This window comes from Orcinus orca, chromosome 14, assembly GCF_937001465.1.
Source record: "Orcinus orca chromosome 14, mOrcOrc1.1, whole genome shotgun sequence".
NCBI classification, from domain to species: domain Eukaryota; kingdom Metazoa; phylum Chordata; class Mammalia; order Artiodactyla; family Delphinidae; genus Orcinus; species Orcinus orca.
The window spans coordinates 40242497-40266306 of NC_064572.1; the positions used below are offsets into that span (position 1 = coordinate 40242497).

General features: G+C 37.0%; 1 protein-coding gene across 8 annotated transcripts in view; it reads left to right on the top strand.

Annotated features, from left to right (window-relative positions):
* CCSER2 (coiled-coil serine rich protein 2) overlaps window positions 1-23810 on the top strand; it is a 160538-nt gene that overhangs the window by 93782 nt on the left and 42946 nt on the right. For 6 of the 8 annotated variants that reach the window (XM_004273012.3, XM_049697133.1, XM_033433946.2 and 3 more), the window contains one exon: window positions 4119-4314. The exons of 1 other annotated variant lie outside the window; for it this stretch is intronic. In XM_004273012.3, the coding sequence (XP_004273060.1) occupies window positions 4119-4314 (196 nt within the window). One more of the 8 variants, XM_033433948.2, reaches the window with a different exon arrangement.

The following is a 23810-nucleotide window of genomic DNA, read 5'->3' on the forward strand; positions in this document are numbered from 1 at the left end:
TTCTCTATGGCTGCATCTTTATTCCTGTCCTGCCCCCAGGTTCTTCAGAACCTTTTTTTTTTTTTTAAGATTTCATATATATGTGTTAGCATACGCTATTTGTTTTTCTCTTTCTGACTTACTTCACTCTGTATGACAGACTCTAGGTCCATCCACCTCACTACAAATAACTCAAATTTCATTTCTTTTTATGGCTGAGTAATATTCCATTGTATATATGTGCCACATCTTTATCTATTCATCTGTCGATGGACACTTAGGTTGCTTCCCTGTCCTGGCTATTGTAAATAGTGCTGCAGTGAACATTGTGGTACATGACTCTTTTTGAATTATGGTTTTCTCAGGGTATATGCCCAGTAGTGGGATTTCTGGGTCATATGGTAGTTCTATTTTTAGTTTTTTAAGGAACCTCCATCCAGTAATTCCTCTTTTGTCTCATGTTTTTACCTCTCATTCTGTTTCACAGGTTCAGGTTTTCCTATGTGAACTGCATCATCTCAGAATGTGAAATTTCAAAATCTTCATTATCTTTCATTATCTTATTTTGTTTCTTCTCCTGTTTTAACAGTGTCCTTTTACTTTCTGAAAATAACTTCTGTTATGTATTTGCTTTCTGTTTCATTTTTGTCTTCTTCTGCCTCTGAGCCTTCTCAATTATATTCATTTTTTCCAGCAACCTTAAAATGGCCCTCATTGAGATATTATGTTATTTCCAGCTTATTGTCATATGGTTTAGCAACAAATATACACATAGATATAAAGCATTGTGTCAATATTTATCAATTGTTGAATCTAGGCGAGGGGTATATGGCATTATAGTATTCTTTTGACATTTATGTTAGAAAAAAATTTCAATATAGAGAAGTTAGAAATTATTGATAATAATAATACATAGTAATTGGTTTTTATTTAACAATTATTTGTAAGTCAAGCACCATTCCAAGCATTCTAACATATATTATTACCTCATTTAATCCTTATACCAACCTAATGAGATAAATACTGTTATCCCCATTTTACAGCTCAGGAAAATGAAGCATAGATAAAGTGACTTGCCCTGTGTGTTATATAGCTAGTGAGTGACAGAGCTGAGATTTGAGCTCAGATAATCTGTGCATTAATTGAATAATATAAAAATGAATAAGTCCCTGTTTTCAAGTTATCATCAAGTTAGAGGTGATATTTATGCAGATTTCTTTCACTTATGCTGTGAAAGAAGTTAAGCGTCATAAAACAGTTTTATCTAGTTAAGGGGCATCAGGACTAGGAGAAGATGTAAGTTTAGTTTTGGGTATCATGGTGGAGGTATTTGAAATGCAGCCTAAGGCATATGAACTTTATTTGGTAGGCACTGGACAACACTGAGAACTAAAGAACCTATGGCCCGAAGATATTAAGTTTTTTTTGTTGTTGTTGTTTTTGTTTTTGTTTTTGCGGTACGCGGGCCTCTCACCGCTGCGGCCTCTCCCGTTGCGGAGCACAGGCTCCAGACGCGCAGGCTCAGCGGCCATGTCTCATGGGCCCAGCCTCTCCGCGGCATGTGGGATCCTCCCGGACCAGGGCAGGAACCCGCGTCCCCTGCATCGGCAGGCGGACTCTCAACCACTGCGCCACCAGGGAAGCCCGATATTAAGTATTTTTAATAGCTACTGTCAGCCAAGATTTAAACTTCAATCCTAGGCCAGAGCTCTTTTATACTGTTGTGGCTTTTCTAGATGCCAGTTCTTTGTCCCCATATTCAGTTAGTGACCAAGGCCTGTTGACACTTCCTTTGAAATGTTTTTAATTCGATAGTCCCTTGCATGTGGTTCATATTTATGCCTAAACCTAATATAAGCCATTATTGTATTCCTGATTCTCATGCTGTAGACTACAGACCAGTTTTCTTCAGTCTCTTTCCTCTCTGCTTTTTCTCTTACTTACCTGGTAAAATAAAAAGTAATTTTAATTTGATTATTATCTGGAACTTTTTTAACATGACTGCTTACAGATTATAATTTTAAAGTAGTGCTTTTTCATGTCACAGCTAAAGAATTTTAGAATCTCAGAGACGGAAGCTTAAAAAGAAAAACCGACCTAGTGGTTAAAATTCATACTTGTTACTCATTCAATAAAAACAACAACAAAAATAAACAAACAAAAAGTCGTTTCTGACAGAAAAAAGAAGACACAGTCTGTGTCTTCATGGAGTTTGTCATTCGGCATGGATTGCAAATGAATGCAATGTATTGTGGCAAGTACTGTGATGGAGTCCAGCAGAGGGCTCTATAAGGACACCTGTGGAAGTACCAAGTGCTGTTTCAGGGGATTAAGGAAGCTTTCCCTGAGGAAGAGCTAACTAATTTAAATTGAAGAGGAGTTTTCATTCTCCAGATCAAGTGTGCAGTGGAAGGCAGAATGGGTAGATTGGCCAAGAGTACAGAGAGGTTGAGGACATGGGTTTGGAGATGAGGGCGATTGTCGTGTGCTTTGGCAGTCTCAGGAAACTGGCTATGGATTAAGAAGTCAGTCTGAGGGAGGCAGGTATATTGAGGGATGAAGTTGAAGAATAAATTGTATTCAGGCTGTCTGTAGTCTCATAAGCCATGTATAAGAGTCTCCTTGTCCCTGAAAAACATGCACTTTTGTGCCATTTATTTTCATTTTCTTTTTCTAGAAAACTTTACCTTTCATTTCAGTCCAACTCAAACCTCACCTTTATAGTTCATCCCAGCTTCTTTCCTACCCAAGAAAATTTCCCAAAGTATGTCAGCTTTTTCTCCAAAACCATAACTCTTGTCTCTACTATTCATTTGTCAGGTGGTTCTATCTTTTTGTCTTACTATTTAAAATTTTTTTCATCACTTTGTGTATAGCTTCTCTATTCAGTTATAGATGATAAATTCTTACTAATAATTGATCAGTACTTGAAATTCAATAATTCAACTATATTTTGAATCTGTAAAAATAAAACAATTAAAGTAAAGAAATTCTTATCTATGGATCAGCAATTTAAAGGTTCTTAAAAATCTCTTCTTTGGTTAAAAGAAAAATCAGGCCTGAAATCAAGTATGAGAAGTAGCTTCAGAGAAAAATAATCTTATGAAAACCAAGCTCATATTGAATATTTGAGAATTTAGAGATTTGGGAATATTTGTTAAAAGCTAGAAAAGTTAATAGAAACTGTATTTCTACTTTTGAAATTTAATGCATCCATGAATTTAACTTTAATCCTAATATGTTAATGTAGCCGTTATATTGGAGAGAATACTTTTTCAATGTATTACTTTAAATGTTGAGATTTCACACATATAACAAGTTATTGTCTTAAAAACCACCTGGAATTATGTGTAATGTGAATGCAGTAATTTTTAAATTGCTATAGCTATGACTTCCGGTTAAAACATTGTGTTTTTCACGTCCGTGAAACACATTATCCCTAGTTGTGTTGTTTTTTTTCCCTCTTATTCAGCATGTATGTTATTGCATGAAACTAAAGGGAAGCTTAAATTTTTTTAGAGTAGAATTTTTTTTAAGGCAGTTTAAGATTAGGAAATATGTGGTATGTATAAGACTTTTGTAAAACCTTGTTTAATCTTTATTGGAAAAGATGGTTTATCAACAATGTAAAAACAAAAGAATAACAGTGTATCTGTCTTAACTGTCTGCTGGCACTTTGAGGACATAGGAGTCCAGGGGTGTGTCCAAACTGGGAATTAATGAGGGTAGAATAGTGATGCAGCTAAAAAAGATGTGAAGTTTAAGAGGGTAATTAAAATTAGAAGCTAAAGATCAGACTACCAGTGCAGAAAAGTAAAATAAGTATAATTTTTTCCAGGCAAGGCCTTTCCTCAGAGGTTTTTGTTTCTACTCTAGTTCCTAAGGAATAAGATTTACTTAACCAATGTGTAAAATACACAAGAGGAGGGAGTGCAGATGATAATTGTGTTAATGACAACTAGGATTGATTGAACTTTTCAGTGGAAACAAATTCAGTATCTGAAGTGAGTAAAAGTCAAAGGTTTTGTGATAATGATAAATGATTTATAATAATCACTGTAATAATTTTATAACCTTTATTTCTTTCTGAAATTATATTGTATATCTTTTCCCTCCAACTTCTTCCCCTGCCCTTCCAGAGGCTCTCCCTATAGAGAATCTCCTTTGGGCCATTTTGAAAGCTATGGAGGGACCCCCTTTTTCCAGGCTCAGAAGATGTTTGTAGATGTACCAGAAAATACAGTGATACTGGATGAGATGACCCTCCGGCACATGGTTCAGGATTGCACCGCTGTTAAAACTCAGTTACTCAAACTGAAATGGCTGCTGCATCAGGTTAGTATGTAGTGAACATTTTCAGCTCTGATATTTTGAATTGCAAAATGGATTGACTTTACTTTTTTTTTAAAGTATATTTGAATTTCTAATGTCTACTTAGATTTGTGGAGAAATAATGGTTTAAATAGTACATAATAGGAACTTCTCTGAGAGGAAAAAAATGTGTGATTTTGCATGGTGGTCTCAATACAGTCCCCAGCATTTATGAGCTATGTGATATTTGGTAAACTCTCTGCTTGTTTCCTCGTTTTTATAGTACCTACATTGTAAGTTTGTTGAGAGAGTTAGAGTTAGTAGTTGTAAATTGAGTGATTTAATACCTGAAACATAGTAGGTGTTCAGTCCTCAGTGGCTGCTACTATAATTTCAGCTAAGTGAGAAATAAGGAATAGCAATTTACATAATCATATAATTTCACTTTTATTTGAAACCTTCAAGTTTAATCATCCCCAGTCTTTTCATTTTTTTTTGGAGAAAAGCTAGATGATATGGTTGTCCAAAGACACATGGTGAGCTGATGGTAGAACCTGACTTCTGATTCAATAGCACTTACTTTATTTGAACAGAGCACATACAGACAAAGTCCAATGCAAAGCAGAAAGCTAAGGAATAAAATACTAATTTTAAATTGGGAATATATTTTGTTTAGTTTTAAATCTATATTTGTATTTTGTAGACTGGGCAGGTTTAACTTAAAATTATCGTTGAGAAAGAACAGTCTGGATTTTCTTCTCAGTTTACATTCTGAGTTACCTTCCTCAGGATTGTATATTCTAACTTCTTATGATCAGGGACCAAGTCTTAGAATTTCCGGTGGCCGTCAAAACCATCTGGCGGCCATCAAAACCATCTAGCAGCCATCAAGATAGATACTCAGTAACGGCTATTTGAAGTGAACTGTGGCTCCTCTGTTAGTAACTACAATTAGTGTGAATATCCTGTTAGTCATGTAAATTGTTTTATATTACTCGATTGTGGATTCTCTGGACTATTCTCCATTCTTTATTTCTTTCTTTATTTTTTGCTCCATTCTTTTTTTTAAAAAAAGTTATTTATTTATATTTTTGGCTGTGTTGGGTCTTTGTTGCTGCGTGCGGGCTTTCTTTAGTTGCAGTGAGCGGGGGTTACTCTTCGTTGCGGTGTGTGGGCCTCATGCGGTGGCTTCTCGTTGCGCAGCATGGACTATAGGCGTGCGGGCTTCAGCAGTTGTGGCTTACAGGCTCTAGAGTGCAGGCTCAGTAGTTGTGGTGCATGGGCTTGCTTGCTCCACAGTATGTGGGATCCTCCTGGATCAGGGATCAAACCGTGTCCCCTGCGCCAACAGGCGGATTTTTAACCACTGTGCCACCAGGGAAGTCCCTATTCTTCTCCATTCAAAACGGTAGATATTTAACTACCTTTTGAAAAGACACTTTTCTGTGCTAAGGCCGGGAGCAAGAAAGTGGAGGATCCTTTTCGGATCTGAGGTTCTTGTACTCCTGTCGAGGCAGAAAGAGATTCAGTGATTGAAACATCCAGACATAAAGCTTACAACTTAGTTTAACTGTAACTAGGATATAGATTCTCTTCGTGGTATTTCTCTTCTTGCTGGTTCTGGGAGAAGATTTTCTGTCAGGAGCTTCAGAGACAAAGGAAAAAGAAGGTAGAAAAGGTGGTAAATAGCTAAAATATGTTAAATATCTACTTGGAGTTAGTCATTGTACTAGCTTTACCACATAGCCTCTTTTGTGTCTGGGTGTATTGCCCTGAAACATGAAGCATGATTGAATATCATCTAATTAAGACCAGGCCACCTCTAATAATGAGTAAAGTAGCATAATTCAGGAAAGAATAGGTGAATTGGTAACCAACCAAAGGTACCATAAAAATAGAAGACTGTTCTTTGAGACACTTTATGAAAAACTGTGAATATCTTAATGGCTCTTTTCTGTCATTATGGCCTCTGAAATTTTAGATAGTACACATTGATCAGATTGACTTTATCCTTTGTTCACGCAGTGAAAACAAATTATGAGAAGAAAATTGTCTTTTTAAGACATCTTTAAAGTTTCCCAAAATGCTAATAGAAGTTAAAAGCTGAATTAGTCCAATATTTTGTATAATTGCCTCTTTTATTTTTTGGCTGCATTGGGTCTTTGTTGCTGTGCATGGGCTTCCTCTAGTTGTGGCGAGCGGGGGCTACTCCTCATGGCGGTGTGTGGGCTTCTCATTGCGGTGGCTTCTCTTTGGTGTGGGGCACAGGCTCTAGGCGCATGGGCTTCAGTAGTTGTGGCTCACGGGCTCCATAGCGCAGGCTCAGTAGCTGTGGCACATGGGCTTAGTTGCTCCGCGGCATGTGGGATCTTCCTGGGCCAGGACTTGAACCCGTGTCCCCTGCATTGGCAGGCGGATTCTCAACCACTGCGCCACCAGGAAAGTCCAATTGCCTCTTAATGTTACTAAATTTTAATTTAGTAACATTAAAATTTAATGTTACTAAATTTTAAAAACTTCAGTGTAATACATATACATGGCTTAAAAAAATCACATAGTATAGAGAGGCTTAATGAAAAAACAGTATTTCTGTCCCTCTCCCCACTTCAGTCAGCCTTTTCTAATCTGAACAGGTTACTATCTGAAGCTTCTTTAGAACTATCATACAGGGACTTCTTTTGTCATATTCTGGGATTTCAACCGTTATTTCCTGGATAACATATCTTCTTTTTTCTTAGTTTACTCCCTTATTTAGCTAGAGTATATCCTTAATTTACTTCCTAAGAGAGGGCAAATGGGTGGGAAATTTTTTTAAATTAATGTGTCACTGAAAATCTCTTTTTATCTACTCTCACATTTAATTGATACTGATAGTTTGGCAGGGATGGAGTAGTTTGGCTGGGATAGAAGTGAGTTTTTCCTTAGAAATTTGAAGGCATTGCTTTTCTAAGATCCAGTTTAGCCACTGAGAAAAGTCTACTACATTCTAATCCATTTTACATTTTGTTTTGTCTGTTTTTAATCTTTCTGGGAGATTTTTAGTCTTTTATTTATGGCATTCTGCAGTTTCACAGTGATATCCTGGGATTTTTTTGTTTGTTTTCTACTTAATGTATGGGTAATTAGTGAGCTTTTGAAGATTCATGTAGTGTGAAATTTTCTTAAGTCATTTCTATGATTATTTTCTTTACCCTGTTTTCTGTTTCTTTCTGGAATTCTTGGTAGTCAAAACTAGAACTTACGAATTTTCAGTCTTTTTTCTTGCATATTTTCCTTTTCTTTGAGTTTGATTATGTTTCTGGTATATTTCCTCAACTTCATATTCCAGCTCCCTGTTTCTGTTGAATTATCTTGACAATTGTATTTCCAGTTTCCAAGAACTCTTTATTGTATATCTTTCCTTATTCATATCTCAGTTCTTATTTTGTCAGTAAACTATATTAAGTAGTTTGTTTCTGTTCTTTTTTGTTAAGATTTCTCAGGTTCCCTACATTATTATCTCTTTCTAAATGGTCATTTTGTTCTTTGTGTTTATTTTAGTTTCTCTTTTGGAATATTTCTTTAGATGTCTAATGATTCTTTGTTGTTTATTAATATTTAAGAGTGAGGGGGAAAAAGTTGGTTCAGGACTCTTTATACATGGGCTGGGCTTGTCAACTGGCTGGCTTCATTTTACAGTGATGGATGGATGTCAGTGGACCCTCAGTACTTCCTAAGTGGAGGATTTTTCCTTCTTAGGTTTTGCTACAGTTTCTACAGAGAAGAAACCTCTGATTTTTTTTTTTTGCTTGGAGTAGAGGTAGAAGTCACCTTTGCATTTTGTAGAGTTCCCTTTAGTATCTATTACCAGTCTGAAGGAATTGCTTTTGTGTTAGTCTGGGTTCTCCAGAGAAAAAAGAACCAATTGTGTGTGTGTGTGTGTGTGTGTGTGTGTGTGTGTGTGTGTGTGTGTGTGTATTTATCTATCTACATGCACACACACATGTAATATATGAAGAGGTTTATTATAAGGATTTGGCCCACATAATTATAGAGGTTGAGAAATCCCAAGATCTGTAGTTGTTAGGCTGGAAACCCAGGAGACTGATGATAAAGTTCTAGACTGATTCTGAAGACCTAAGAACCAGGAGAGTCAATGGTGTAAGTTCAGAATTCAAAAGCCAGTGTCCCAGCTCAAAGACAGTCAGATGGAGAGAATGTGAATTCTCCCTCACTCCACCTTTTCTTCTACTCAGTCCCTCAGCAGATTGGATAAGGCCCACCCACATTCGGGAGGCACTCTTTAAGTCCACATTGATGGTAGTTTTAGCAGAAGCATTGCGAGTGTGGGAAGTGAATCATATCCGGAGTAAGGACAATAAGGACAAAACACTGCTTCCGTAATGGAAGTGGTCCAGTGTAATCAACCTGCTACCAGATAGCTGGCCGATCATCCAGGGGATGGTGCCAAATCAGGGGCTCAGTGCTGATCTCTGCTGCTGGCAGGTAAGGCACTAAGCAGTGACTGTAGCCAGGTGGGCCATGTTGCTGAGTCCATGCATAATCTCCATCCCTGTCACTGTGGCTGTTTCGTTCATGAGCCTGTTGGATGATAATAGGGGTGGCTGGGAAAGAGGCTGACTGGTATCCACAGAATGGGTCATCCTATCCACTTGATTATTAAAATCCTCCTCTACTGAGGTCACCCTTTGGTGAGCATTTACATGAGACACAAATACCTTCATATTTTTTGCCTATTCGGAGATGTCTATCCACATATATATCTTCCCCAGATTTCCTTGTCACCAATTTTTCACTCATATTCCTTCCAACTCCTGACCTGTCAAACCATTGGTTGCAGCCCATGAATTGGTATATAACTGTACCATTTTTCCTTCTAAGCAAAGTGAACAACTAGATTTATTGCTTGAAGTTGCCATCTAGGAGGATTTTCCTTTACCACTGTCTTTCTGGGATGTCCCAGAAAGGGACTGTAGTGTTGTAGCTGTCCACTTTCAGCTGTTGTCTGCATGTTGTACAGAACTGTCTGTAAACCAGACCTGAGTCTTCTCTTCCTCTTTCAACTGGTTATAGGGAATTCCCCATGAGGCCATAGTACAGGCTGAGAGAGAAAGGCTGTAGCAGGAGTAGGGATCATGGGCGTTTGGGCCACTTTTTCATGTAACTTACTTGTATCATCCGGGTCTGCTTGGGACTGATCACATATATACCACTTCCATTTGATGATGGAATATTGCTGTACACACGCAACTTCATGGCTTTGTGTGTCAGATGATACTAGTTCATGATGGGCAGCTCAGGTAGCATGGTAACTTGGTGGCTCAAGGTTAAACATTTAGTCACTGTTGAGATCCAGTAGCAGAACAAGAGCTGTTTCTCAAAAGGAGAGTAGTTATTTGCAGAGGATGGATGGATTTTGCTCCACAATCCTAAGGGCCTACAGTGAGAGTCACCAGTGGAGGCCTGCTAAAGTCTCCAAACAGCATCCATATCTGCCACTGTCACTTCAATACCGGGGGATCGGCTGGATCATGTGACCCAAGTGGCAGAGCAGCTTGCACAGCAGCCTGGACCTGTTGCAGAGTCTTCTGGGCCCTACTCAAAACTAGCAGCTATTCCAGTCAGTTGGTAAATGAGCTGAAATAACACATCCAAATGAAGAATATATTGTATTCAAAATCCAAAGAGGTCCACTAGACATTGTACATCTTTTTTTTGGTTGTAAGAAGATCCAGATTCAACAGCTTATACTTTACCTTAGAAGGGATATCTTGACATGCCCATGGTCCCCACTCCTGCTACACTGCCTTCTTTCTCTACCAGCAGTTGTTTATATTCCTTTTGTGTTTCTGGTAGTAACGGTAAATTGATGATTAGCAGTGCTATTCAAAGTAACTTGTACATGAAGTTTCTGTTCCTGGTCCACTAGAGTTAAAGTAGCTCTTGCCAGAATAGACATTTCATCCTTCTTCCACAAATTCTTGCTACCAGGGAAAAAAATTGAGCCAAATTAAACAGTATGTTTACTGACTACTTGATTTATATTCTGGTCCAAGCTTTTTACTGTGTCATAGACAGGAAACAGTTTGTGGACCAGAACTGTTCTGCAAATCAAACTGTGAATAACACTGGTGTAAGATACTGTCCTTGCCTGTAAAAGAGACATGAAGGGAATGAAAAAGATGTGCAACCAAATGTTGTATCAGAGGTATATTTATGTAGTATGCAATAGAGAAAATGCCCTGGGAATGGAGATGAAGAGATTCACCGTATGCCATTTTAGAGACATTGATATTTTGCTTCCTGAAAATTGAGTGTATCAGGTGAAGAATTCTGGGGAGATCAGTGGAGTTGGCACGTGCAAAGGCATAAGTTCTTAGGAGCTGCATTGACTGAGGGAAAACCCACAAGTACTAAGATACTCAACAAGGAGAAAACCAGAAAAATCAGGGCTCACTTGGTACACTTTGAGGTGACTATTAATACAACTTCTTACTCTAAAAAAGTTTATTAATGGGAAATCATTAAGCACTTACGCTACATTTATAGTAGGATATATATTTCAGTAACTAAAGAGATCCTTCATGAAAGATAATTCATCTCTGCTGAAGAGTGCCAGCAAATGAATGTAGAACGTGTGATACAATTAGAGAAACATCATTTTACAAACCCTAATGAAATTCCATAAATGAAATTTATGCGGAGATTATTATTGTTACAAGCATTAGGTGAAAGAGTGATGCTTTCCCAGACAATTCATATAGTGCCAAAGTAACGTTGTATAACTTACTTTATGGTTGCAAGAGAAAAACACATAAGTGTTCATTGGAGAGATCAAATTGCCATCACCCCAATCCAGTGATTAGTTTTCCCATCACTACTGAGTTGCGTTAACCAGATAGTGTGTATCTTCTCATGTGATACACAGCATTATGTTTAATATATTCTAGGCAAAAATATTTAATTTTAATTCCTCAAGTCATTATTTACAGCTTCCTTTTTATAGGAGAAACAAATGATAGAAGATTAAAGAAGGAAGGAACCAAAGAAATTCAAATGGTTGGAAATTCTGTAGGAAAGCTAGTGACGTCACTTCAGCTTATTAGTGTCCTAAAAATTTAGTACAGGGAGGTGACAGTGCTACCTTAAAAGGAATTTAAGAGACAGCTAGATGCAATGTGAAATTATGAATTGGATACTTGTTGGACAGATAACTATAGAGGACATTTTGGGTCAGTTGGAGAAATTTGACTATGGCCTATGTATTAGATGAGGTGGAATTTTACTGAAATGGAAAGATTGTTGACTGAAGAAAAGCAGGTTATAAAACAGTATGTGCATTATGATCATATATCTTTATCTCTGTATATCTGTATACTTATATCTCCAGAAGGATATGCACTAAGGCAGTAAGTGATGATACCTGGGTGGTGAGAATGTGATCTCTTTTTTTTAATTTACATTTTCTAATTCCTGATTTTCTGCAATATATATTTACTGTTTTGGAAAAAATAAAAGGCTATTGAAAAAGTATGTGTCCTACTTAAAGATTAGTTATAAATTGGATATGGTTAAAATGTAGAGTATTAGGGAAGAGGCAGGAATGATAAATAGGCTTAGGGCAGATTGTAAAGGGTCTGTGTACCACAGAAGGAGCTTGGGCATTATTCTGTAGGCAGTAATAAGCTGGGATTAGTGACATGGCCTAATTGGTATTTTAAAAATATTACTTGAAGGGATCTGTGGAAAATGAATAGCAGAGAGAGTGACTTAACTCATAATATTTAGGCAGCTGTTGAGGACATCCAGGTTTTAGCTTAAAGTTTTTAAAAAGTCTTCTCTTTCCTGTATGTCTTACAGAGTTGTATGTAAAAATTTTATATAGTGGTCATACATTTCATACTGGGCATTCTTCTAGGTTCTGTAATGTATATTATCTCTAGTTCTTGAAAAGTGGGTGATATTGGTTTCATCTCACAGTTGAAAAAGTTGAGACTCAGAGAGCTAATTATTGATAAAACCGGAGTTTTTACCCCAGTCTATATGGACTCCAAGGCCTGCTGCACACAGTGGCATTCTAGGAGATACCCTGGGGTACAACAGGAAGAGGAGAGTGTGAAGGCAGCCTCTAGCACTCTCCTCACCATCGCCCTGCATCCTTTCAGCCAAACCCAGAACAATGGTTTATTAAATAGGCCTCTGTATTTAAGAGTTCACTTGAACAAAGTTCTCAGTGCACACAAAATTTAAAAATTGTAAACAATTGTGTTTAGTCTTGATCTATTTTTTGTTTTTGTTAATGCAACTCAAGGGTACTTCACAATTTAAACAGCGCCTTTGTGAACTTTATTTTCTTTCTCAGTAACTGTGGGATAGGGAGGATGGCAGTGATCCTATTTTAATGGTCAGAAAACTGAGACTCCCAGATTTATTGTGTTTCTCAAGGTCACCAGGTTGCATACTAATGCAGAATGTATTTTAAACCCAAGGCTTTTGAAATATTTTAGCATAATACTTCTCATATTGTATTACCTAATTTAGAGAACTTTAAATAAGAATTTTTGATCCTGATCTGAAGACAAGGGCACATACAGAATAAAAAAATTTTTAGTGGTGTCTTATTTCCTTACTTTAATTGTGTACTTCCTGTTTCAACCACTTGAAGCATAATATGCACATAGAGAAGGGTACAATTCATAAATGTCTATCTCAGTCAGTTTTCACAAACTGAAAATACCCATGGACTCAGCACCCAGCAAGAAAAAGAACATTACCAGGACCCCAGAAGAGAAGCCTCTTTCAGTCATTAACCTGCATTTCTAGTGGTGACTATCTGATTTCTGAAAACATAGATGAGTTTGCCTGTGTTTGAACTTTACATAAATGAAGGGAATGTATTATATTTCCTTTTTGTGTGTGGCTCCTTTTGCTCAATATTATACTTGTGAATTATTTCATTTTTTCATTTGTTCTTATTGCTATAGAGTATTACATGATGTGAATATACCACAATTTATTTCATTTGTTCTACAGTTGATAGGCATTTAGGCAGTTTTTGGCTATTATGAATAGAGCTGCTACATTATTCTGGTATATGTCTTTTGGTGAACATACGTGTGCATTTTTGTTTGGTATATACCTGTGAGTGGAATCAGCTTTAGTAGATACTGTAAAACGGTTTTCCAGAGTGGTTATACTCATCCATTTTCTTCACTCTCACTTCATTATTTTTCCTGTATGCTTTTATCGTATTATCACATTGAGCATCTCTTCTGACCTTGGAGTGAGAAATGAAATATCTAAGGTGGAGTAATGGGAAGAATATGATGGTATCTTTTTCTGACATTTTTCTTTGGGATTGCAAAATATTTGATCCTGATGATTCATACCCTGTCTACCTTTTTGGGGGATAAAAATAAAGAGGTATATAGTAGTGTTTTATGAAGTGTCAAGTATGATATACAAATGTTTTGTTTTATTATTTCCTCTCAGCTCCAGTGTTGAGAATAAGACCAGTAACTTGTCCCTCACATAATTCTCTTGTCTGTCTGCCTGTCTCTGCCTCTGACTCTTTCTCTCTGTTCCTGTGTCTCTATCTCTCTGTCTCTATATGGGGGGGAGTGGATGCATGGGTGCAGTCGCAGGTGGATGAAATATTTACAGCAGCAGCATCCTGGGAGGGTGCACTAAGAGTTGAGGAGCTGCTGAATGATTGCCACTTGGTGGCAGAGAACTATAGAAAAGTCAGGGAACTTATGCTTCTCTATCCCCAGACTTTTCTCTTCATTCCAGGAGAAATAAGTTTATGAAATATACATAAAAAGAGCATATACAACATAAGGGTACACCTTAATGAATAATGTGAAACAGGTTTATACTCACCACCCAGGTTAAGGAACGAGACATTAGGAAGCTCCCTATGTGATCCTTCCTGATTGTAGTGCCTTCCCTTTCCAGAATCTAGTATTTCCCTTGCTTTTTCTGTTAATTTTTAACTGTCTCTGTTTGTGTCCTCATGAATATTATTTTTGCCTCTTTTAGAACTTTATATAAATGAAATTATACTGTAAGTATTTCTCTGTGAATTGCTTCTTCCATTCAGCATTTTCTTTAAGGTTCTTTCATATTTACGTTTAGTTCTGCTTCATTAATTTTCATTTTTGCACTGTCCAATTCTGTGAACAATTTCTTTCTCCATTTTATTCCTGATGTCCATTTTGTTTCTTTCCAGTTTTGTTTTTTTTTTTGCCATGACAAATAATGTTGATTTGAACTTTTCCTGGTATACTTGTGTGAAAATTCTTCTGGAGTAACTAACTAGGAGTGGAATTTCTGAATCATGGGGCATAGAAATATTCCACCCTACAAATACCAAACTATTTTCCAAAATTGTTCAATCTGTTTCACTCCCTTCAAGTAATAGATGCTTTTTCTTCCATTGTTCTACATCTGAGCAACACTTCGTATTATCACACTTCTTAATTTTTGTCATGTGATGGGAATCTAGTGATATTTAGTTGTGGCTTTATTCTGCATTTCAAAATCAGGAAATCAACATTGACACATTACTACCATTTAATCCTTAGAGCCTGTTCACCATTTGTCCTGGTAGTGTCCTTTATAGCAAAAGCAGAAAGATCCAGTTTAGAATCGCACATTGCTTTTAGCTGTCATGTTTCTGTAGATGTCTTCGAACTGTAGTACTTCCTCAGTTTTCTCTTGACTTTGATGACCTTAATATACTTACTCTTTTGACCAATTCTCTTGATTATAACCAGCTTCTCACCACCTGTCCTGTGCAGTTGCCCTCCTCATCCCTCTAAGATTCTGAATCCCCATGCCTGGCTGCTCACCTGTGTACACCTTCCTCACCCTACTTGGGCTCTGACTCCTTGTCAGCCCCATGGGTTCTGACACCCCACACCAGTCTCCTCCTCCTGTGGATGCCTCTTCACTCTGCTTGGGCTTGATGCCACGTGTCAGTTGATGCCTGCACGTGGATGTCCTCTTAGCCCTCCTTGGGTCTGACACCTGGCACTGGGCCTTTTGCTGCATAAGTGCCCTATTCATGCTGCTTGAGTTCTGGTAGCCCTCTCCGGGCCCTCCTGTGGGAGTACACCCACCCCACTCAGCTTAGACTCTGACAGCCCAGACCAGGCTGCCCCTGTGTGCATGCACCCTCCTCGTTCTATTCAGGTTTGACACTGGAATCTTTCTTCCCCCATCCTTTCTGTGGATGCCCTTTTTACTCCTTTGAGCTCTGACTTGCCTTGGTAAGCTGACCCCCTGCAGGGACATGTTTCTCAACCCACTTAGACTCTGAAACCCTATGCTGGGCTGTCGTTTTGGGTGGAGACTTATCTTTTGTTGTCTCACCTGATGGCTTATTCAGGAAGATAAAGGAAAGTGAGGAGGAAGAGGAAGCAAATTTTTAAAAATTTATTGACTTTATCAAGGTAGAATTTGCATTCAAGTAAAGTGTACCCATTTTAAGTATGCAGCTGGAGTTTTGATGAATAGACACAGTTGTGAAACCCCCAGCCCCACCATCAAGGTATAGAACACTGCTGTTGCTGCTGATGTTCTGTCATGTCCCTTTGGAGTCACTCTTCTCTCAAACCTGGCCCAGATAGCCATTGCTCTGCTTTCTGTTACTAAAGCTTTGTCCTTTCTAGAATTTCATCTGAAAGCTTTGTCTTCTTCTAGACCATCCAATGTGTGCTTTTTTTTGTTGCTGGATTTTTTTACTCACCATAATGGCTTTGATACTCATCTGTGTTTTGTGAGTTTCAGTACATTCCTTTTTATTGTTGAATAGCATTCCATTATACATGTATGCACCACAATTTTATTTTTATCCATTTACCCATTGATAGACGTTTGAGTTGTTTTTAGTTGTGGGTTAATTGGGGTAATGTCGAATCTCTAGAATAATGATGAAAGTTAATAATAATAGATGTATTCAAAAAATTAGAATTTGAATTTAGGCCATTTTCCCCACTTGTTTGTTGTGGATAAATTATCTTGGATAAATTAAATTACTTAAATTTCCTATGCCTAGACTTCCTCATAAAAGAAATAGAGATTATAATAGCTCCTATCTCAGGACTGTTATAAAGAAAGCATGAGGAAATTCAGATAAAGTGCTAAGCATGGTGTCTGATGCATAGAAAGCAGTTAATAAGTAAGTGTTAGCTGTTATTTTACTGACAATAGAAACATCAACAAAGGTAAAAATGTGAAAGTTTTTTAATTGCTTGCATTGCTTACAGTTTTATGTAGCTGCCCAAAAAGCTAATTCCATTTACTTTAGTATCCATGTATTGTTATTTCATCATTCAGTATACTTTATTAAGCACTTGTTGAGTATCAAGGATTGTGGTAGTAATGAAGATAAAAAGAAAGAAGACATAATCCTTTCCTATATCTAGTGCATTGTTCTTAAAACTACACATTACAAATGGTTAGTGGGTTTTGAAATAAATTTTGTCCATCATAACTAGACTTTTTGCCTAATAAAGTAGAATGGTATAGAAACTATTAGGGGGCATCACGTACGCATGATAAGGACAGATATTGTTTTGTGAAACTTGTTTTTAGTGTGATATTTGTATCTCTCTGTCTACCATCCATCTATCCATCCACCATCTTTTTTAGACATATGCGTGCAAACATACACACACATGCATGCACACATATTCAAGTATATATGTACATAGTTATGATATAAAATGTATTCCTTATTGTGGGACATGGTCCAAAAAAAAAAACCTGCTCCAACAGGTAAACAGTACTATACTCAAGACTTCAAGGATAATAAATCAAAGATTTAAATTGGAAATAATGAAATAACCACTGCATCAATAAAACATTAAATCATCAATAAATCTGAGAGATGTTTGTGATGTTTTATAAAGAACCCTGCAAAACTTTGTATAAAAGATTTAGATAAAATACCGACACTTATATTCTATAGGGAGGCTAAATATTACAAAAATTATCTTAATCCATGGATATTAATGTAGTAATCAAGACTACATTATAGTCTAGGAGAACATACGAGTATTAAATAACTGTAAGAATGATGTGTTGGCGTGTCACACTGACTTGACATCCAGGTTCCCTGGGATCAGTCTCCAGGTCCAACCCATGTAGGAATAGACTGGGCCATATGCAAGAACTTCTGGGGGACACACTGTACTGTTAGGGTCCATCCAGCTCCTAAACAGAGTTGCTAATTCCCCTGAAGCCGGATTTCATGGGAACTCCTTAGCCTTTCTCTCCGAGGCATTGCCAGGGAGTCTAGTCCATGAGAGGCACATGGGAGACCTCTATCTCCCACGGTGGGGGTGTGAGGAGTGGGTGTTGGGTGGCTGGGAAGAACGATGTGTTTGAAAGAGCAAAGATAAGATACAATCTGAGTGTGTGATTGGAGCCCGTAGTTCTTCCTGGTACTATTGGTAGATGTAATACAATTTCAGCTAAAATCACAACAGTTTTATTCTGGGGATTAATCAGAATGACTCCAAAATTGTTAACACCAAAGTGTAAGATTTGTGTACATTAAGAAAGACAAAAAGAGAAGGAGGGAAAAACCCTTTAGAGCAGGTTATAATATTGACACAAATAGAAACATAGAGCAGTGGAAGAGAATAGAAAACCCAGAAATATGTGCTGAAGTATGTACTAAAATCAGTTGGACACAGAAGGGTTTTGAAATAAATGTTGAGAAAAACTCAGTAGTATAGAAGGAATTATTTAATTTCTTGTTTTATATTATAGTAAACTCAGGTGGTTTGAAGAGTTAAATTTTTTTTTTTTTTTTTTTTTTTTTTGCGGTACGCGGGCCTCTCATTGTTGTGGCCTCTCCCGTTGTGGCAGGCTCCGGACGCACAGGCTCAGCGGCCATGGCTCACGGGCCCAGCCGCTCCACGGCATGTGGGATCTTCCTGGACCGGGGCACGAACCTGTGTCCCCTGCATCGGCAGGTGGACTCTCAACCACTGCGCCACCAGGGAAGCCCTAAATTTTTTTTTTTTAATGTAGAAAAATTAGAAGAAATCTACAACTAATATTTTTAAGTGACAAAAGAAACCTATAGAAAAGGATATCCTGAGTCAGATATGTACAAATTAAACAATTAGGTTTAATAAAAAAAAGTTTAAACAGAAGATATTTGTAAGTAAGGTTTGCTTAGAATATTACAGACTTAACCCATATATAACAATGTTCTAGTCAATTTGAATGCCGGGGAGAGTTTTCTGTTTTGAAAATGTCTTTGCCCCAAACCATCTGTGAGGATCAACTCATCTTTGAAACACTTATTGAAAATCAGGCTTTGTGACTCCATATCTTTAAAATCTTTCCAAATGTAGTTTGAATCATTAGATTTTAAGTCCCATAGGTGAATTACAGTATTACTCAAAAAACTATTCTCAGTGCACACATTCTGTGATGTGATGTTCATCCATATATACTTTTGTTTTTTTAAAAAGTGACTTTTGAAAAGAAAATGAAAAAAATCTCTCCTCTTCCTCTACTCCCTTTCCTAGGATGCCTCTTGTGATTGTGTTGTAGCATATCTGAAACACAAGGCAGTTTTGTTGACATCACTGATGCTGCTTGTCAGCAGAGATTGGTCAGTGCTGCCAAACCTTTTGGTTAGTCATTTCAAGTGTCCATGTCCATTGCAGCTGCTCTGGAACTCATAGGAAGATCCCAGTTTTTGCAAACTCATGGAAGAACCACTTGGGTAAGATGGAGTTTGTTATACGGTTTTCCAACAAGTTAATATGTGAAGAGTTTAATATTAGAACAAAAGTTTACCTTTCTGCTTTGTCAAAAAGAAAAGTGGAAGATCATGGACATCTTCCTCTTAGGACAGAGGAAGGTTTACCTATCTTTTGGAATCTTTAGTAAAATGCTAATGACATAAGAGTTAATCAACTTAAGGTTAATTGCATTCAGAATTCAAAAATCCTAACTAGAACCCACTAAGACACTTCACTTAGTAAAGCAGCCAGAATACTTCGATAATCAGTTAACTATGAATTGCTTACTTTTGTGCAGTGGTGTTTTATAGTTTTTATGTATTATTTTTGTATCTATGTATTTATTAAATATGTTTATGCAAAATGCTTAGAACAGTTCCCAGCACTGGTCAATAACTGTTAGCTCCTTAGTGTGTGTAGTATGAAGCATGAAAATTGCATGCATGGTTGTTATTCAGTGTTTTTAAAAAGAGAATGTTTTCTGTACATTTTATGCTTTTCCCCCGTCTAATGCTTAAAAAAACTTGTCTCAAAATGTTTCCTAATGTCTCAAAATGTTTGACCTGAACACTTCTCATCCTAGTCAAGGTTTTATAGCGAGTACTACCATTATTTAGGGTCAAAGTTATTTGGAGGGTAGGTGGTTTTATTATTGATTGGAGATTATATTCATGATCTTTAAGCTCTTGTGCTTTGATAGAAATAATAGCTTTTTCCTTCTTTGATCTGTTGAATCTAGACTACTAGTCTGTTAAAAAAAATTGGAAGGATTTTTTTTTCTTTTGAGACATAGAAATAACTTAAACATTAATGACTCCCAATTGTCTTGGGCTGTACTATAAATTTATTTTATTTAGAAGAATTTTTTCAGTATTCAAAAACATTGGTTTGAAATATGAGATTTGCTTTTTAATTAATTTCTAATTTTAGTACATTAATAGTAAAGAATAATATCTATATGATATAAATTCTTTGGAATGTGTTGATATTTCCTTTGTGTTGGAAAACTTTTCCTTGGCCAAATAGTAAATATTTTAGCCTTTTCAGCTGAGAGGCAAAATTGATGTTACGTAGATATTAATAAAATCATTTAAAATGTAACCATTTAAAAATGTAGAAACCATTTTTAGCTCATGGACTGTAATAAAAATGGCAGTTGACTGGAGTTCTCCTGTGGACAATAGTTTGTTAACTAACCCCTGGCTTGGAGCCTGGTCAGTTTTTGTGACTGTTCTACGTTTGTTTGAATAGGATATATATTCTCTATGTTTTATGTAGTGGTATATCTATTATATTAATCTTTTAGTATCTTTAGGATATTTTATTAGGTATATAAATCTTTATGGTTGGCACATCTTCTTGGTGGATTGTTCCTGTGGTCATTAATTAAAGCCTTTCTTTTTCCTCATTAATACTTTTCATCTTTAATTATACCTTAATTATAACCCATGTGTTATAATAATATTGCTGTGTCAGCTTTAGTTTCCTTGGGATTGTTGAGATTTATCTGGTGTTTCTCTCTTTTTGTTTTCTTTTGTTTTATTAGGCCTTACATTAGTTTTCTAGGGCTGCCATAACAAAGTACCACAAGCTGGGCAGCATAAACGACAGAAATTTATTCTCTCAAAGTTCTAGAGGCTAGACATCTGAAATCAAGATGTCATCAGGGCCATGTGTTCTTTGAGGCTCTAGGAGAGGAACCTTCCTGCCTTTCTAGCTTCTGGAGGTTGCTGGCAATCCTGGCCATTCCTTGGCTTGTAGATGCATCACTCCAGTCTGCTTCCATCTTCACATGACCCATGCTTCCAAATTTCTGTGTTCTTACAGGGACACCAGTCATATTAGATTTAGGCCCCACCCTAACCCATTATGACCTCAACTTGAATATATCTGCAAAGATCCTATTTCCAGATGAAGTCATAGTCACAAGTTCTGGGTTAGATGAATTTCTAGGGGGACACTATTCAACCTGTTACAGTTCCATTGAGGTATAATATACATGCAGTAAAATTCAGTCTTTTTTATTGTACAGTTCTGTGAGCTTTGACAAATGCATGCAGTTGTGCAGCTATTATAATCACACTTTAAAATTTCTTTTCTTTTTTCCTTTTAAGTCAATCCCTATATCCACTGCTAGCTCCTGGCAACCACTGATCTGTTTTATGTCTCTGCAGTTTTGCCTTTTCAAGACTGTCACATACGTGGACTTGTATATTTTTTAGTCTTTGGAGTCTGGCTTTTTCACTTACTGTAATGCATTTCAAATTCAGTCATGCTGTAACATGTACCAGTAGTTTCTTCCTATTTATTACTGAGTAGTATTACACTGTATGCATATATCATAGTCTGTTTATCTGTTTACCAGTTGAAGGATATTTGTGTCTCTTTCCAGGTTTTGGCAATTATGAATAAAGCCACTGTAAACATTCATGCACAAATTTTCATGTGAGGTTGTTTTCATTTCTCGCCTGGGGGTGGGGATTGCTAGGTTGTATGGTAAGTATATATTTAACTTTTTAAGAAATTGCCGAACTGTTTTCCAAAGTGGTTATATGATTTTGTATTCCCACCAGCAATTAATGAAAGTTCCAATTGTTTTACATCCTTGTCCACACTTGGTATTGTCAATATTTTTCAAAAGCCGTTCCCATAGGTATACGTTGGTATCTCACTGTTTAATTTGCATTTGCATAATAACTAATGATATTGAGCATCTTTTGTACGCTTATTTTCCAATTGTGTATCTTTGGTGAAGTGTCTATTCTTTTGCCTATTAACAAAAATTTTGTCTGTTTTATTGTTGATTTTTGATAGTTCTTTATATATAAGTCCTTTATCAGGTATATAAATTATGAGACAAATGAATATTGAAAAAATGGAATGCGCTTTTTGGGAAAGTATTTACAATTGTGAGTTAATGGAGTCAGTTAAAAACCCTAGACTTGGGCTTCCCTGGTGGCGCAGTGGTTGCGAGTCTGCCTGCCGATGCAGGGGACACAGGTTCGTGCACTGGTCCGGGAAGATCCCACATGCCGCGGAGCGACTGGGCCCGTGAGCCATGGCCGCTGAGCCTGCGTGTCCGGAGCCTGTGCTCCACAACGGGAGAGGCCACAACAGTGAGAGGCCCGCTTACCACACACACACACCAAAAAAACCCCAGACTTTCACATTATCATTATTTTTGTTGTTGCTATTGTTAAAAAATAGCCACTTTATAAATGCCTTTTGCCTTTTTTGCAGTTTTGCTAATGATTTTGCAGTTGTCAAAAAACCTGCTTTTGGTTTTATTGATTTCCGTTTCTTGATTTTCAGTTTCATTAATTTCTGTTCTCTATTATTTTTGTCTGTTTGTTTTGGCTTTAATTTGCTCCAGTTATGGATTTGACACCTTTGCTTTAATATAAGTATCTCATACAATAATTTTTCCTTCTAAGCACTGCTTTAGTTGCATTCCACAAATTTTGATATGTGGTGACTTCATTTTCCTTCCATTCAAAATATTTTCTCATTTACTTTGGGACTTCTTCTTTTGACCCACAGATCAAAGAAATTTGTTATTTACTTTCTAAGTGTTTGAAGATAATTTTTCTGTTATTAATTTCCAGTTAAATTCCCTTATGTTCAGAGAGCACATTCTATTTTCTCTACTTTTAAATTGAGCTTCTCAAATATGTAGGTTCATGTCTTTCACCAGATATGAGGTGTATTTATCCATTATTTCTTCAAATATTTTTCTGCCTCACACCCTTCCTTCTGTGACTTCAATGATATGAATATTAGATCTTTTGTTATTGCCCCACAGCTCCTGCAGCAGGCTCTGTTTTTTTTCTCTTCATTGTTCAGAGTGGATGATTTATGTTGATATATCTTCAAGTTCACTCTGTTACCTCAAATGCTGGAATTTAGTCCATCCAGTGCATTTAAAATTTTTGATTATTGAATCTTTGCAGTTCTAAAATTTTCATTTGTTTCCACTTTGTATATTCTGTCTTTGCTGAGACTTTCTCTTTCCATTCCGTTTAAGATTTCATCCTTACTTTTGGAGAATTTTTATACTAGCTCTGTTAAAATCTTCTAATTAATTTCAACTTCTCTTTTATTTTGTCATTGATGTTTGTTGATTATCTTTTTCTGTGTGAGTTGAGATTTTCTTTGTTGTTTTTACATTGAGTAATTTTGGATTACATTTTAGATGTTCAAATGTTGTGTTGTGAGACTCTGGATCTTGTTTAAATCTTATGGAGAATATTGTTTTTTGGTTTTTTTTTTGTTTTTCTTTTTGTGGTACACGGGCCTCTCACTGTTGTGGCCTCTCCCGTTGCGGAGCACAGGCTCCAGACGCGCAGGCTCAGTGGCCATGGCTCACGGGCCCAGCCGCTCTGCGGCATGTGGGATCTTCCTGAACCAGGGCGCGAACCCGTGTCCCCTGCATCGGCAGGTGGACTCTCAACCACTGCGCCACCAGGGAAGCCCTGTTTTTTGTTTTTTTTTAAAGCAGACAAATGATCTGATTAGGGTCAGACTGCAAGTTCTAATTAGCCACCTTTGGATTGTGGTTGTAATATCAGTTGTTTCCAAAGCCTCGGCCATGCTTGCCACATCTGTTTTGAGTGTACACCTTCCAAAGGCTAGCTTGGGACCTGGGCATAGTTTTAGTTTATTTCTCAAAGTCTTTGAAATGCTATTTAGGATCAGTTACGAGCAACTGTGGTACTCAGGAATGGTGAATCTAGTAATTTACATACAACT